The sequence below is a fragment of the Leptodactylus fuscus genome, chromosome 5 (assembly GCF_031893055.1).
Source record: "Leptodactylus fuscus isolate aLepFus1 chromosome 5, aLepFus1.hap2, whole genome shotgun sequence".
NCBI lineage: Eukaryota > Metazoa > Chordata > Amphibia > Anura > Leptodactylidae > Leptodactylus > Leptodactylus fuscus.
In genome coordinates this window covers 33,272,902-33,290,298 of record NC_134269.1, presented here as the reverse complement: position 1 = coordinate 33,290,298, position 17,397 = coordinate 33,272,902, and the positions used below count along the sequence as shown (strand labels likewise).

The following is a 17,397-nucleotide window of genomic DNA, read 5'->3' as shown; positions in this document are numbered from 1 at the left end:
GGCGGCTCCTGCGATATCGCCGCGCAGGAGCCGGCCTGCAACTTTACAGGTACGGGGCCGGTGGGGACCGGCCCCGGGGGAGAAGGGGCCACGGATACTGACCCGGCATCCGCTGTACTAGAGAGGCGGATGCCGGGGAGGGATAGACGCCGGGGCCTGAGACATCGCTGCGATCCTCTGCCCTGCATGAAGCCAGCAGGGCAGAGGAGCGCAGCGATGTCTCAGGCCCCGTCACCTGTAATGGCGTCTATCACTTGCCGGCTTCCGCCTCTCTATTACAGCGGATGCCAGGCGCCACCTTCAGACTATAAGACGCACCCTTCTTTTCCCCAAAAATTTTGGGGAAAAAAAGTGCGTCTTATAGTCCGAAAAATACGGTATATCTAAATTCAGTACAGATAAGTGTCTAGGCAGCCATAGTAGTGAGAGAAGAGAATCCCCCTGACTATCCCTGACATTTGGGTGGAGTATTATAGGATAGTTTTCAGTAATAGGACACTAGTAGACAGACTCAGTAAAAAGAATGCTTGTCAATCTATAAACACCCGAAGGGTCCATTCACACGGAGTTTTTTGTCGAGGATTTTGTTGAGGAAAAAATCTGCTCAGGAACTAGGAAATGGTTTTTTGAAGCGGTTTTCGGAGCTTTTTTGAGGCTTTTTTAGTTTTTGTTTTTTTTCCCTTCAGCACAGTGTACAGACCTTGAAAAAAACGCAAGCAGTTTTTCTGCGCAGTTTTTGCCAATTCCGCGCCCAAATCCGCGCGGTGGATTTTCCAACTCCCATTGACTGTGTTGGTTTTCGCAGTCAGAATCCGCCTGAAGCAAGATTTTTTTCCGCTAGCAGAAAAATTTCACGTGTGGAAAAATAAAGCAAGCGGAACCCATAGAACTCTATGGGGAGGTGTTTTTTCCACGTGGATTCTGACACGGTTTCAGCATCAAAATCAGCCCCCAAAAACTCAGGGTGAGTGGAATTCACACTGAGTTTTTTGGCGAGGATTTTGGTGAGGAAAAAATCCACTTCCGGAATTAGGAAATGGTTTTTTGAAGCGTTTTTTTTTTTTTTTTTTTTTTTTTGCATGAGGCATTTTTTGTAGCGTTTTTTGAGGCGTATTTAGCTTTTGTTTTTTTTTTCCTCCAGCAAAGTGTATGGACCTTGAAAAAACTGACACGGCTTTTCTGCCTCTCATTGACTCCCGTTGGTTTTTTCAGGCGGAATCCGCCTGAAGAAAGGTCAGCTCGCTTCTTTTTTCTTCTACCGAAAAAAAGCTAGCGGATGACATAGGACACTATTGTGAGGCGGTTTTTGCGTCAAAATCCTCGCCAAAAAATTCAGTGTGAACTCAGCCTAAGACCTCAGTTTCCGGACCAAAATACAGGTAGCTGCAAACTGGATGCTGTGGCAGCGCACTGGCATCCAGTCGAGCACTCTGCTCCGAATTAGGCCCAATGAATGGGCCTAGTCGGGAGGGAGAGTCTTCAGGCGGATTTGTGAGGCGAATCCGCCTGAAGAATGAGAATGTCGCTTCTTTTTTTCTGGGAACCGGAACAAACGGCTCCCAGGAAAAAAGAACTTACTGGCTCCCATTGATTTCGATGGAAACTGCAGAGAACAATTACTAAAATGGTGCTAGCTTGGCTTTAAAATAAGATCAAAATTCTGCCTGTAGAATCAAAGACAATGTTGGCTGAAGTTAGAGCTGCATATACTTTCAGCTCTCATTTCAGCGAGTGTGCCAGGGACATGTGCAGCGGGCAGTGTGCAGGGAGAGAGCCATGATTTCTCATTTTCCTATGGCTATGACAGTAGATGACCCCCATTGTCAATCAGAAACCATACTTGAGATTTAACTCCTAACTTGTGGACTGTTTTTTCCGCGGACACAAAGTCCTCCATGTAGGATTTTGTGTCCACTGAAAAAAAACGGACACCAGGCGGAGAGGCTGAAAACGCGCACAGCGGTCACTTTTGAAAACCCATTGAAATGAATGGGTTTTAAAGCCGACTGCTCGCAAGCCGCCTGCTGTCCGGTTTCCCCGGGGTATACAGTGGACTCCCCGGGGCGGACAGCAGCAGCAGTGTGAACGCCGCCTTACAGTTCTTCCAAATCAATTTTTTTTGGCCGCAGTATGAAAAGAATATGATATGGGAAGAATGTGCAAATCTGTCTTCCATAATGTAATTAGGAAGACAGTGCCTCAGTCATGTAGCCCAATAGAGGGCGCTCACTTTAACATCATGCCCGACCTTCCCAGAGGCCTTTGCTGCAATGCAATGATGTGAGATTTTACCAAGTACAGTCTCTCAGCCGAGGACAGCTGTTTCAATCTGACTGGATCTCTTCAGCCTGGTGCAGAGAAGATTGACTTGGCAGAGGTGAGAGGTTTCTAGATAGAGTTAAGGGGATATCGTGCACAAAATGGCTTAATAAGACTCCACACACCTAAACGGTGGTTCTCTCCCTAAGGAGTGACGATATCCCCTTAACCCTGTCTAGAAGCCTCTCACCTCTGCCAATTCAGTCTTCTCTGCGCCGGCTGAAGAGATCCAATCAGATCGAAACAGCTGTCCTTGGCTGAGAGACTATACTTGGTAAAATCCCACATCATTGCATTGCAACAAAGGCCTCTGGGAAGGTCGGGCATGATGTTAAAGGGAGCGCCCTCTATTGGGCTGCATGACTGAGGCACTGTCTTCCTAATTACATCATGGAAGACAGATTTTTTATTCTCCCCATTTTCCTTTGCACAGTGGAGCGCAAAATGACTTAGGAATATGATAGGAATAGTGACACAAATATTCTGTGCGCCACCCTCTGGTAATGTTTGGTACTGCAGCTTAAATTACACGATATGATAGATATTATAGGTAGAAAATATGATAAAAATGATAAAGAAGCAAATAAAACATTTCCTACAACCCATTCAGATAGATTAAAAATTGAAATCATAGGAAAAATACCAAACACATTCTCCTAAAAAGTAGCATAGACGGCCCATATTATTGAATGGTATTAGTTATGGCCAGATCTCTTGTACATCACTCCATGGCGCCCCCTGCAGGCTTCTACTAACATACCTCTCCTGCTCAGGTAAATTGCGGGATTTTCATTCTCACTGTGTGGAAACTAGCAGAGAAAATGTCTTCCATCAGCCCAGAGCAAGGAAAACTAAAAAGAATCAGGTAAGTGGCCCTGCGCTTCTACTTATAGCTTAAGAGAACCGCATAGCATTTAGTCATCACATTTTCTAGCCTGAAATGTCTCTCGTTGTTATAGTACAGTAGTATATCTTTGGACGCAAGTCTTCCCTGTACTAGTTTAGCGGTTATTTTAATTCAGTTTTGTGTATACCATCTTTTCGTTACGTGGATTCTATTTTTTAAAGAAGATGAATTAAAGTTTGAATTTTTAGAAGAATCAAGAGTGTTGCAGACCTTTTCTCCCTTTGTACTCGCAATATAATTGACATGCTGCGATTTCCAAATCACAATGGTTTTAGAAATCTCAGCATGTCCGCTGTGCGTATTTTTCCACAGTGTGTGGATGGGATTCGCTAGATTTTACCTTGCTGACAAACTGTTCTTGATGGTTGGGCATTACAGAAACAGTGTAGTGTTCTGTAACATGCTGTTTCCATAACTCATTTATCTCTATAGGGGTTATGGAAACATTGTAGGTCAGAGATGTACACTGTTTCCATAAGCCTGGTCTTCAAGGACAATCTGAATGAGGTTATAGTTGGGGATAGAACCTGAAGGAGTTCATTTTAGAAATAGGGGCGGGTGTCAGAGGTAGGGCTCCCATCTTTCAGACATTTATGGCAAACCCCTTTAAGGCTAGGTCCCATGTAGAGGGCCGCTGCCCAAAAGCGTTACGGGAAAAACCATGGCAGAAGAGCTTTACTCTGTGGACTTTCTGCTTCAATTACACCTTATAGAAACTGGCAGCGTTTCTGTATGTATAGTTGACTTGCAGGAAGTTTACAAAAACGCAACAACTTTGGAAATCGCAGCATTTCTGCTGTGGGAATTTTTCTGCGGTGATTGTAAGGGCCCATTCACACAGGCACAGAGTCGGCGGATTATGGCATGGAACCCACATCATAATCCACCCTGACAATGGTGGTCTATGGAGACCGCTAGCCTTTTTTTCCCCGTTAGTGGCATGTTGCCACTAGCGGAAATTCACGTGTGAACTTATCCTAAAAGGCCATGGTGTTTATGCTGCTGTCAAACCACAGTGCTTACACCATGCGAGGACCCGGGCTAAAAATTGTAGCAAAAAAGTAGGCTTTTTTTCTCATTGCATTTTTGTTGCATTCTTCTTTCCCTATTAAATGTATAGGGACAAGGCTTGTGATTCCACTGCTAAAATAAACACTCACTTTAGTGGAGCTGTAGAGACTGTGGCCTGTGCAGGTATATACAACCTGCCATGTATTTATGTCCCCCTCTCTAAAAGATATAAACTCTCCCTCACACTACATAATCACCAATATACACTGTAGTTGTACAAATGTGCATCGATTACCAACACAGCATTACACTTTATATATTGATATTTTGTAGGACTTTGACCATAACATCTGTAGCACAGTTGTGTATCCTGGGAACCTGCTGGGCATTTGGATTCTTCATGTTCAGCACAGCGACACCCTTTTTCGTGTACGCATTCACCATCCTTAATACACTGCAAGGATTACAGATTTTCTGTCTGCATTGCCTAATGCACAAGAAGGTAAGAGACGAGGACACTACATGGGGCAGGGACAAAAGCTAAAGGGGGTTTGACTTTAAACCAGTCCTCTTTCTTCCACAGGTGCGGGCTGAATATAAGATGTGGCTCTGTGCACTTGTTCACTTCAAGGCTCCAGTATACTCCGAATTCAGCAACACTAGCAATACGCACACAAATACCAAGGTAAGGGATCTGTGGACAGCCTGCAGGCTGCTGAACAAGCACGATGGGAATACCCCTTTAAAAGAGATAGGTATCTGCTTGCTGTCATTGAATTGAAATAAAAGGCTGTGTTGGCCCACATTTGCAAAAACGGATGCGTGCTTAGTAGCACATCAGGGCAGGAATATAGACACCACGGTCTGCCAGATATTTTATAGTTCACACCAGAGGTGGTGCAAGTTGTACCTCAAATCTACACTGGTGTAGATCTGATATTGGGCACACCTATGAGTGCTAGAATTACTAAGAGGCTGGAAGGAGTCTTGGTAATTCTAGCAATTTGTGTGTCTGGCAGAGAAAGAATAAACTCCCCATTTTTTAGAACACTTGATATAGTTAAAAAAAAAAAAAAGAGTCCAGTTAGCATTGATAACTAAGGCTTATTACAGCATGCATGTGTGGTCATTATCGTAAACTGCATTCTCTATTATGTCTTCTTACAGGGCAAAACAAGCAAGGAGTCTGGCTTATGATGAATGGTACATGGAAGCAGCCGGAACCCTAATCACAAGTGTCTTCCCAAAGCTGGTTCTATTATATTTTGTTACCACTTGGCTTGGACAGCTGCTCTGCTTCCAATACATGAAAGACTTTAAACAGAGAGCCCCCTCCCCCCCCCCCCCCAAACAAGAGACCACCCTGATGTTCCCATACTAAACACAATATCACAACACAAGTTTCAAACCATAAAAAAGTTTAATTTTACCCTTCTTTACAGAAAAGTCATGAATAAAAAAATTCAAATGTTGTAAAATCAAAATAAGTGTTGCCTGGCTTGGAAAGCAAGAGCAAGAGGAGGAACCAGGAGAAACGCTGAGTAGTGGAGGGCAGGGTTATCGGCTCTGTTCAACTGTGAAGAAAGAAGACAGACGTGTCAATAGTCTTTATAAACTTCGGGTGTATATATTTCTTAAAATGCTTTTGCCTAAGGTACATATTTATATAAAAATGCACTGTTTTGTATACCATGCTAATAAAACATTACAATTGTATTGTTTGTCTTGTTGCAAGCTTTACCAGGGTCACTGTACAGAAAAACTGAATACATCTCAGGACTGACCAACAGTACAAGATGGATTGCACTTACATAGGCTAAGAGAAGTTGTGCTGTAGTTATGTTAGAAACGACAAGACTGAGCCTAAATCTATAAACCATTATACTAATGAAACTGAAAGACACTGCAAATTGCACCGTGATACTGCTGGTCACCCTTATTACATAGTGACTATGTGGGGAATCAGCCAAACACTCAATACTCACTGTAAGTGGATATGTCTATCTCATCAGGCAACTCTCCCACATTGACTTCAAATCTGTCTTGGACGTCATTGAGAATTTTGGCATCTTCCTCGTCAGATACAAAAGTCACAGCCAGACCCTTAGTGCCAAATCTACCCGCACGGGCCACCTGGACGGGAAAGAAGAAATGGTTTAAGGCACGGAGATCACAAAACTCAGACAAGGCTATAAGACTTCAGTCTGCACTTAGAGCGAGAGACAAATTGCTTTATTGTATTCCATGACTTACTCTGTGCAAGTAGGTGTCTGAGTCCTCAGGCATGTCATAATTGAAGACGATATTAACTCTTTCAATATCCATTCCCCGTCCAAAGAGATTAGTAGCTACCAGGATTCTTCTCTGGAAATCCTTAAACTGCTGGTACCGGGACAACCTGTAGAACAGAGCAGTTGTTATCCACAAGGACATAAAACACCACTGTCCAGTTTGTATAGAAGTATGGATTCACAGTCTGGATGAAATATCACATGGTGTATTTTCATAGCAAAAGACACCGCAGCAAAGATTTACAAAAAAAAAAAAAAAAAAATTATATATATATATATATATATATATATATATATATATATATTTTTTTTAAATTTCTTTTGACTCTGGAATTTCATTATAAAAGGTTATAAGAAAATCTACACTGAGGTAGTCTATAGCAACTAATCTGCAATGGCAATTCCACAGAAGGAAAAAACCTGCATTCATATTTTAGGCCAGCCCTCCATGTTGGTTCAGTGTCTCATATTCTAAGCACATCAAATACCAACAGGGAAAGCTGCTTTCTTTTTTGAAACTTGTTCAGTTTTGTTACATCCATCTACATAGGTGAGGAAATGGTATTTAAAGTGGAAAATTCCTTTACAGTTCACAACAAGAAAACCCACCTTTCTTCTTGTTGCATTCCTCTATGAATAGCGATTGCTGGGAAGTTTTGCTCTACCAGGAGTTGTGCCAGAGCCACACATCTCTGAACAGATTTCACAAATATCACCACCTACAAGACAGATTTACATTTAGGAATATATTACACCAAAAAACCACAACACAAACTAAAAGTACAGCAATTCTAATGTTTTGTCAACTGAATGGTATTGCACAAGATGACTTACAAATTTCTAATATTTTTTTTTATCCCCCAAGGACTTAAAGGGGTTGTCCCATCACAAGGATCCTATCTATACTGCTTGTTAATGTGGATGTAAGACTTTTCCTAAATACACTGCTTCAGCAAAACTGCTTTGTTTATCTTACTTTATTCAATTCTTTGTGGCCACAGCCCTGACTTAGCTGCTCATGAGTCAAGTGATGTATCTGCTGCTCTCAGGGGAGGGAGGAGGGGCTAAGTGCAGGGAGCCAGCCTGTGTATCTAGCTATTCCTGTGTCTGCACCACGTGACCTAGTTCCCTGCTATCAGATAGGGGAGAGGAGCTGCTTTCATTTCTTCTGTTCTCCCAGTTATCAGGCTAGCTAATTCAATTGTGTTCATTATGGCAGAGACAGGCAGTCTCTGTATGTAACACAGAATGGAGTTGCTGCTGCCTGTACTTCATAGTCCAATATGGGTGGGCGAAGCTATACGCGAATTTGGGGGCGGAGCTAGACAGCAGGTTGCATGTGAAACCCCGCCCACCAAATGATGCAAGAAACTAGGAAGAAAGAAGATTTTACAGCAGTAAAGACTGATGAGTATGTGAGGTGGGAATACCCCTTTAAAGTTACCCCCCTCAAAGCCCTATAAATGTATATTCACATTCTATTTTCATTGCACACCCTTCAGTATTTGGGACCATCTACCCACAACAGCTACTGCAGCTCTTCCATATTACTAACCTGGTTAAACTCCAGAACATCCAACAGGTCAAATAATTTGCGGTTCTTTTCACTGTCCTTCAACTTGACATAATACTGCTGCAGACCATGAAGTGTCAGCTTAGTTTCATCATCGACGAACACCTCCATAGGCTGGGGAGAAGGTAAAACCATTAGTCAAAATGAGGCCAAGAAAGAAGCCTAAGCGAAGTTAAAATTTTGTACACAGCACTGTACTGTACAAGGACATGAGACTTACATCTTGCATGAATTTCCTGCAGACAGGACGAATCTCTTTGCTGAGTGTAGCACTGAACATCATGCACTGCTTCTCATGAGGGGTGAGACGGAAGATCTCCTGCACATCCCTGCGCATATCTAAGAAAATTAAAGGAGTCAATTATTGTATTTGTGCTTTAACTGTGGCATTGAAGAATGGAGAGAAGAGAGCAGTACAGAATTTATTAATGGAAAATCTGTAAGATAGGTCTTAAATCTATCTGACCAGAGGGGGAGCAGATTGCCAGCCACTGTACGAATCAATCAACTGTTCCATAAGTTGCTTCAGATGCCTCTACTATACACAGTGTTGAGGGACCGGATTAGAAAGCTCCATACCGTGGCTTAAAGGGGTTGTCTGGTTTGGAAGAAATAATGTGTGTTCACGCTCCCTTACCTAACTGCTCCAGCATCTTGTCACATTCATCCAGAACAAAGTGTTTGACATTCTTCAAGCTGAGAGTCTTTTGTCTAACAAGTGCTAAGATACGGCCCGGAGTTCCGACCACAATGTGAGGACAACTTTTGCGTATTGTGTCTTCATCCTTCTTGATGGCAAGACCACCGAAGAAAACTGCAACCTATAAAAACAACAAGCTTAATAACTTATACGAACAAAAAATAAATAAGAAATAACTCAATGTATAACCAAGGTGGAATTGTAGGTCACTTGCCTTCACTGTAGGCATGTACTTGGAGAATCTTTCATACTCCTTGCTAATCTGGAAAGCAAGCTCACGAGTGTGGCACATCACCAGAACTGATACTTGTCCTTCAATCGCCTCAATCTGCTGAAGAGTGGCCAACACGAACACGGCAGTCTTCCCCATACCGGATTTTGCTTGGCACAAGATATCCATACCGAGAATGGCCTGAGGGATACATTCGTGTTGAACTGCAATGAGAAAATAAGGAAGTCAATAAACGGTTAAAATGAATCAGTTTGGTATTAAGCTAACCACAGGCAGTATGAAATCCTGACATTGTACCTGATGAGGGAAGCTATAGCTTACTATGAAGTGTAGCAACATTGTGGAAAACCTTAAAAAATGAACCAGGGAAAGAGAAAACTCTGCTGTGTGATTTGTCCCTGCCCCACAAAACAATCAAGTCGAGATGGGAGAAGTCACAAGACACTCGTATAGACATAGCGCTCACTGGTGACACCCTTTTCCCCCGTTGCCCCATAGTGAGGTACAAAGCACTTGCACTTGGACAGTTCTCATCTATCGTGTGTGTATACGGGGTAACCCGCTTTAAAAACTACCAGAAGTTGTAAAAGGAGGGTGCAATTATGCAGTTGACATGTATTAATAGCTGAATGCAGAGTACAAGTATTACTAGCTCTAAATACCCACACCCTGAATAGTAATTAACACGCTAAGAGTCTTCTATGCCAACAGTGCGGATATATAGGAGGATAAAAATCACTAGTGGGCAGGAACAGCATAGTGATCATAAATATACACTGACTCATCTACGCTATGCGAGGCTACCCATTACCCTGGAGAGGGGGGGGGTAGTCTATATATTGTATCAAGGCTCGTACCTTCAGAGGGATGCTCAAATCCACAGTCCACAATGGCTCGCAGCAGTTCAGGCTTTAACAAGAAGTCTCTGAAGCCAGAGCTATGGATGGACACATAGGAGCCTTTAACCTCCTTCCTGCCAGCTGGTGCAGGGGCCTCAGTGGGTGCCTGGGGCTCATCATCTTCTTCGTAGTCTAACAACTCGTTTTCAACATCTTGTTCTGTCATGGTGCTGTCTGAAAAAATAAATAAATTTGTTACTAACCCATCACTACATAGCAAAGAAGAAATATGCGCTCATGAAAAAGCAGTATTACAGGACGGCAAATAAAGTCAATAAACAAGACACAGACAGTCCTCCAAGTTATGAGCTGACACCTGTTATCCACTAAGGTGGTCTTCTGAGCACTGGATAAGATGGATACTGATGAAATGGAGAGGTGTACAGCAGCTGGAGCACTCGCCACCCACAAAGGATGGACGACCAGAACGAGGAGGCCCTGCGCTTACTCCAATAAGTTTAAATATCACACATAGCTTGTCCTTCAACCAAGTCATGAGCTAACCCTCAGTGTACAAGCAAGGAACCACCATCAAACAATGTCCATATACTCCAGTAGGTCACATACATGGCCATGGTGATGGAGGAATACCGGGACCAATCCAGCTCCCCGATCTCCAAAACCAGTTCAGTCTGGTGTTGTCACAAGACCAGAGCAACACAAAGTTTCAGAGGGATGGCAGATCTTATGTGGTCACCATAAAAACGCCCAATGAAAAATTTAGTCAGCGACAGGGCAAGCCACAAAACAGATGTACAGTTGTAAACATTCAGCATACCCTTACCCCCCCCCCCCCCAATCACAGGGGTCAAAGAAGCCAAAAGATGAAGTGCTGTTTTTGAAGCACCCCCACACTGTAGACACTAGCAGTGCAGACACATTTAGACATCAGCTTTGTACCCAGCTTTGATTGTATCTTTAGTCACTGGGCTACCAGCTCCAAACACCTAGCAACGTCACCATTTTGTTAAAAGGGGTTTCCTACTAATAACACAGTCCCTAGTCCACTATAAAGAGTAAGGGTCTGATCAATGGAGGGCTCACAGCTGGAACTTCTACCAATCTAGAGAACAGGTATCCCATGTGCATGGAGCAGTATGGCGCACACTCGGCCACCTCTACAGTCATTTCTATGGAACGATGGAAAGTGGTGATCTCCATCCATCCCATAAAAGTGAATTATGTAGTGGGTGCAGATTTCCAGCCCCGCTCCAATCACATGGGACACTGAGGACATCTTATTCCCGATTCACCCATCTAATAGGAAAACAGAAACACACCTCTTCCCCTTGCTGTGGACATGGGGCACATGCACCGGCAGTCTACCATATTGTTTACAAGCAGCTGGCACATAACAGTGGACTTGGCAGGCTAATGGCATCACGGTCTCCACTGCTAGGTGGCAATGCCAATAGTATATAGCGTAACGGTGACGCCACTGACCAGGTCACATGCCAGCTCCATGGAAATCTATGGAACAATCACCAAGGAGTGAAGCGGTGAGCGCTTTGTGACATTTTACGGCTCTGCTTATGAAACCCCCTGCCCTAAGGCCTAACTGACATCTGCAGCCACAACTGAGAATACATAGCTGTAAAAGAAGAAGCCAAATACTCTATAGAGCAAAGAAGCTCAACACGACATGAATAAAGCTTGTTGAAACGAACAAAGCTCTGAGCCCGTGTAGAACGCGCGCTCGTTTCAATAAACTTTATTTATACGTAATGTATGAACGCCTCCACCTCGTCCTCCGGCTCTAGGCCTAGTCCTCACACGCGCCATTATAGGCTGCACTACAGACAGAGAGCGCCCAGGAGTCAGTGCCGTCACACAGGAGCCGGGTCCCATCCACAGCCATATCATCTGCTTACTGAAGAGGGTTCCGCTCTAGCCGCCATATATATTAGGCCGCCGCCAGTTCAGGCCGGACATCCTGCAATCACCACCGCACAGCCACCGCTTCCTCTCCGCTCACCGAAACCCCACAGCCCGCTCGCCCCTCTCCGCTACACCGTTATCCTACACAGTAAGTGTGATACGACCCCATTTTCATTACCTTTGATCTTGCTCGGCTTTACTTCCACGTGTGATGTGACCTGAGCGGCTACTCGGCCTAGAATATAGAGCTGGAGGAAGAAGTCCCGCCCACTTTTCTAGGATTGGTCAACTCCGTCTGACGTAGTAACAGTTCATTGTGGTGATAGGCAGGGTGTGGCGCCCAATAGAACAAGGAAGACGCCGGGCTTTTGTTAAGACAAACTCGGCAGCTCATTGGCCAGCTTGGTAGGCGGGACTACGGGAAGGACCAATAGCAGTAAGATTGCGGAGGTGACGCTTCATAAGTATTTATTTTTTTTATTGTATATCTTTATTGACATTTAGATTAACCCCTGAATGACCGGCCTACTTTGAACAAACCATTTTATTGCATTTTTTAAACGTCATCAATTACCAAGAACCATCATTTTTACTGTTAAGGGCTAGTTCACACGGGGGCAAGGAGGCAGATTTTGACAGCGGATTCGCCTCAAAATCCGCCTCCATACAATGGCGGTCTATGGAGACCTAGCTAGCGGAAAAAAGAAGTGAGCTGCCCTTCCTTCAGGCGGATTCCACCTGGCGGCAGCAATCTCCGGGGTCGGCCCATTCATTTGAGCCGACTCCGCAGGGGGAATGGCGACCGCAATGGTCATGGCAGGCGGGTTTTGACCCGAGAGTGACGCAGCTCCCCGCGCCAAAATCCGCCCCCCCCCCCCCCCATGTGAACGAGCCCGGTAGGGACAATATAGTTACGTTTATTAATTCATGTCGATTTCCAATATCAAAAAGATGGCAATTTAAGGCCTCCTGCACACAACTATGGCTGTGGCCCCATGAGGCGGTAAAGCTGCAGCAAAAACCGCGTCCTATTTCAGTTCCGACTACGCGCTGCGGATATGCTACAATTTCCAATTCCGTTAATGTTTTGGAAATCGCAGCATATAATAATAATAATAATAAATTTTATTTATATAGCGCCAACATATTCTGCAGAGCTGTACAATTTGTAGGGTTCAAATACAGACAGAAAGATACATTACAAAGAAAGTCATTTCACACAATGGGACTGAGGGCCCTGCTCGCAAGAGCTTACAATCTATGAGGCGGTGACACAAGAGGTAGCAGGGGCATATCAGTTATAACTACAGGAAAGCGCTACAGGAAAAACAGCAATGCATTTCCACCACAGGTTTTCCCCGCAGTGCTTGTTCGCTGCGGCCTACTACATGCGGTCTTAGCCTTTAGTGGATTTACTGTCTGTGAACACTGATCCTCAATCTGCAAAAAATACATCCACATTGTATCAGATTGTCATCCACAATTACGGATCTTGTACGATTCCCTACACTGGTCTTTGCCGCAAATGCATCCAAACATAGGACATGCTTTATAATATGTGTTCCTTGAATATGGCACATGGCTGCAGAAATTATGGTTGTATGTCTGGACTGTTTAGAATGAATAAGACCTGCATATGCGTATAAAAAAATGTAATCGTGTGTGTGAGGCCTTTGGAGCAAAGAGGGACAGGAGGGTTTTGGTCACAAGCAGAGACTGTCCCTGCAAAAGGGGGACACATGGAAGACAAGTTTGATTAACTTTTATTAACACTCTTTAGGAAGGTATAAGGCCTGGCTCACATCTGCGTTTGCTAATCCATTCGGGAAGACCGCATGGCCCCCCCCTCCCCCGAACGGAATACCGAACGCATTAGCAAGCGGTAATCTTATGAAGCACATGGACCCCATAGACTATAATGGGGTCCGTGTGCTTTCCGCACGGTGTCCGCACGGAACATGTGGACAGAAAAGTACTTCACGATCTACTTTCCTGTCCGCATGCCTCGTGCAGAGATTGCGCAAAAAGCACATGGACCCCATTATAGTCTATGCGGTCCGTGTACTTTCACTGCACAGCGCTTGTCAATGCGTTCAGTTGTCTGTTCGGGGGGGGGGGGTCCCCATTCGGATTACCAAACACAGATGTGAACCAGGCACAAAAAAGAACAGCAATTCCACTGTTCACCATGATGTTTTAATATCACGATAAACGTATACAATTACAGTGATACCAAATTTATTTTTGTATAATAAAAACCCATCTTCTTATAATTTCTTTTGCACTGTCAGTTTCCAGAACAATAACTTTTTTATTTTTCATTCTATGGAACCAAGTAAGTTCTTGGTTTTTAGCGGGGAAACAAAAACAAATAATATCATGTTTTATAACATTTTATGGGGGTTAGATTTTTTTCACAGTGTTCATTGTTTTTCGGTTTTTAGCAATACCCAAATATTTTTTTGTGAATTTAATGTTACTTAACATTTTTAACACTATTTTTGGGCGACAGAGTCTTTTTATAAATGTTATTGAATGCGTTCCCTTATTGTTTTCTACAGTATTTCTATACACTTGTAACAGGGCATTGCACAGTGTTTTTTTGGTATATTTTCTTTTAACAATCATCTTTGATGATTTTTTTTTAAGTATTTTTTCATCAACATTAAAAAAACAACAACCCCTACAAAAACAACCCCTAAAACTACCTAAATGAAATCAGACTTTTCAATAATTTGCTATAGACTGTAAAAGGGCTAGTTCATACGGCGTTAACGCGCGCGCATTCTGATACGTATACACGTGTCAGAATGTGAGCGCTCAAAACAGATCCCATTCATTTCAATGTGTCTGCTTACGGGCGTATAACGCATGTAATTTTGCGCGCGTAATATTGCACCCGCAAAATTATGCGCGTTATTTGAAAAAAAAAACAGCGATTGAACTCAATGGCTTACCACATTTTACACGTGTATTTTTACACGTGTAATTTGTGGCAAAATGCGCGGAGCGTTATCTGTGTGAAGGCTAAAAGCCTCCCATTGATTTCAATGTGTAGCGCCCGTAAGCTGACACATTGAAATGAATGGGATCTGTTTTGAGCGCTCACAGTCTGACACATGTATACGTGTCAGAATGCGCACGCGTTAACTCCGTGTGAACTAGCCCTTAGAGTTTTCCACATTTAGGCTAAGCCCCCCCCCCCCTTTGCGGAAACGCAGCTTTTTCGTTGCAGATTTTGTTGCGTTTTTTAGAACCAAAGCTAAGAATGGCTACAACTTCTAAATTTTGCTCAATCCACTCCTGGCTTTGGCTCAAAAAACCGCAACAAAATCTGCAACAAAAAAAGCTGCCTTTCCGCAACGCGGGGCCTTATCCTTAGGCATCAAAAGGGACAAAGATAGAGCATGTCAGGTTTTTTTCTTGACAAGCGTGTAAAACTGTCCATAGGAACTGTCCATAGGATCTTTGTTTTAAAAATGGATGTGCCATGACCATTTTTCAGTGTCATGTGAATAAGGCCTAACTCACAGCCAGAGGCAGTGAGGATTTCTAAAGCGAACAGGGGACAGTACCGTATATACTCGAGTATAAGCCGATCCGAATATGAGCCGAGGCCCCTAATTTTACTACAAAAAACTGGGAAAACTGATTGACTCGAGTATAAGCCGGGGTGGGGAAATGCAGCAGCTACTGGAGAATTTCAAAAAGTAAAATGGTCGGAGTTTTTGAATGCAGTAATTGCTAGGAAAGGGGAGGGGGTGTTTTGGTTGTCTGTCTGCCCCTCCCCTGAGCTTGAGGACTGGGTTTTTTTTCGCCACTTGGAATTCAGTCTGGCTGAATATAGGGGATCTGCATTGCTCCTATTAACCCTTTCCTGATGGAACAGGAGCACTGCAGATCCCCTATATTCAGTAGACCGGGCAAGTCAGACACAGGGAGACCTAATGTGTTTGTGTGTCACAGTCATTTTCTACTTTTATATGTATTCTAGGGAAAGGAGGGATATTCAACTTTTTTTTTTTTTTTTTTTTTTTAAAAAAGCTTTTTTTTCCACTATTTTTTGGGCGATTCTATACATTGATATTGCGGCTGGTCATAGTTCTCCCCCCCCTCCTAACCTCCTAAAAATAAATAAATAAACTGGTTTTTTTTGCTGACTCGAGTATAAGCCGACGGGGGCTTTTTCAGCACAAAAACTGTGCTGAAAAATTCGGCTTATACTCGAGTATATTTCAGAGCAAGATTTCTTAGAAAGGAAGAAAATCAGTTGCTAAAGTATAGTACAAAATTTATTACAATCCATGCCAGAAAATAAGAACATCACATAAAGAGCCTTTAAAGTTGGACTTCCAATGGACTTTAAAGAGTGGACTTCCAATGGTTCTGCTTCACCATAGGATCTCATTCCTGCTGGATGAATAAAATATTACTGTCATTTTATGTGAAGTATTTTAGTCATTGTTATAGCCTTTGTTTGTTATAGAAAGAGACAATGACACCCCTGTTTCATGACAGTCATGGAAAAGGCAGCTGTAGGGTGTTGCCCATACTCAGTACACATTTGGGTAGGTGGGAATGGAGCTTATAGCTATGGGAAATATGTCTTGGTTTGCCATTTTACAGGACAATAACTTGTATTTGTCTTTCAATGGACCTATGTGAGTTTGTTTTAAACTTTATTTTAATAAATTTTAACATGTGAAAAATAACTTCAAAAACTAGAGAATTGAAATCAGTGTGTATAAAGACTTTTGGTTAATTTGCTATAGGCTGCAATTGAGTTTTCTTTTTTTGTAGATTGTGAGCCCCACAGTAGAGCTCACACTGTACATTTTTCCCTATCAGTATGTCTTTTGGAATATGGGATTGAAATCCATGCAAACACGGGGAGAACATACAAACTCCTTGCAGATGGTTTTCTGCCCTTGGCGGGATTTGAACACCAGGACTCCAGCGCTGCAAGGCTGCAGTGCTGACCACTGAGCCACCGTGTGGCCCCGTTGCGTTTTCTATAATTGAGCAAACATTACATTTATACGAATATTGTGCAAAACAGCCATAAAAAATGTACATTTCTATGGCCATTTTGTACCCGAGGGGCGCCGTTTGTTTACAGATCTCTCATACATGGCAGTGTATGGAGGCATCTGTGAAAACGAGTAAAAATAGGGCATTACCTGTATTGACTGTTTGTTACAATGGACCATCAAAATATCCTTCATGTGAATATTCCCACATACAGTAAACTTAATGTGGCCGTATAATCCTACATTCACATGACTGTGTGAATAAGCAATGAGGATTTCTAATAGAAAAACGGAACAGAAAAGTGGATTACAGCACAGGATTTCACAGAAACAAGCCAATCAGTCGATAATGTATATTACAAAATGTATTAACAATTCAATCCCTGCATGAAAATCAGGACAATTTATAAGAAGAATTCCAAGCAAAATTCGTTGTTTAACATTGTGAACATTGTGACCTTCAGTGGTCCTATTCTTCGTCACCACAGGATCCCATTGCTATTGCATGGACAGAATATTGCTGTTATGTTATGTAAAGCATTTCAGTTAGTCATTGT

At 43.0% G+C, this 17,397-nt stretch overlaps 2 protein-coding genes across 3 annotated transcripts in view; one reads left to right on the top strand and one right to left on the bottom strand.

Annotated features, from left to right (window-relative positions):
• ADGRE5 (adhesion G protein-coupled receptor E5) overlaps positions 1–5,673 on the top strand; it is an 81,678-nt gene extending 76,005 nt beyond the window's left edge. For both annotated transcript variants that reach the window (XM_075272791.1, XM_075272790.1), the window contains 4 exons: positions 3,093–3,184; positions 4,571–4,739; positions 4,821–4,922; positions 5,405–5,673. In XM_075272791.1, coding sequence (XP_075128892.1) covers positions 3,093–3,184; positions 4,571–4,739; positions 4,821–4,922; positions 5,405–5,434 — 393 coding nt within the window. In that variant the 3' untranslated portion in view covers positions 5,435–5,673. The remainder of the gene's footprint in view (positions 1–3,092; positions 3,185–4,570; positions 4,740–4,820; positions 4,923–5,404) is intronic.
• Positions 5,639–12,078, bottom strand: DDX39A (DExD-box helicase 39A). The gene is made up of 10 exons (XM_075272792.1): positions 11,989–12,078; positions 9,891–10,106; positions 9,016–9,236; positions 8,739–8,922; positions 8,322–8,440; positions 8,084–8,215; positions 7,138–7,247; positions 6,491–6,635; positions 6,223–6,370; positions 5,639–5,811 (listed from the first exon to the last, which is right to left on the bottom strand). Exons 2-10 carry the CDS (start codon positions 10,096–10,098, stop codon positions 5,795–5,797), a joined length of 1,284 nt encoding a protein of 427 aa, XP_075128893.1. The 5' UTR covers positions 10,099–10,106; positions 11,989–12,078; the 3' UTR covers positions 5,639–5,794.
• Positions 12,079–17,397: the final 5,319 nt, after the last annotated feature.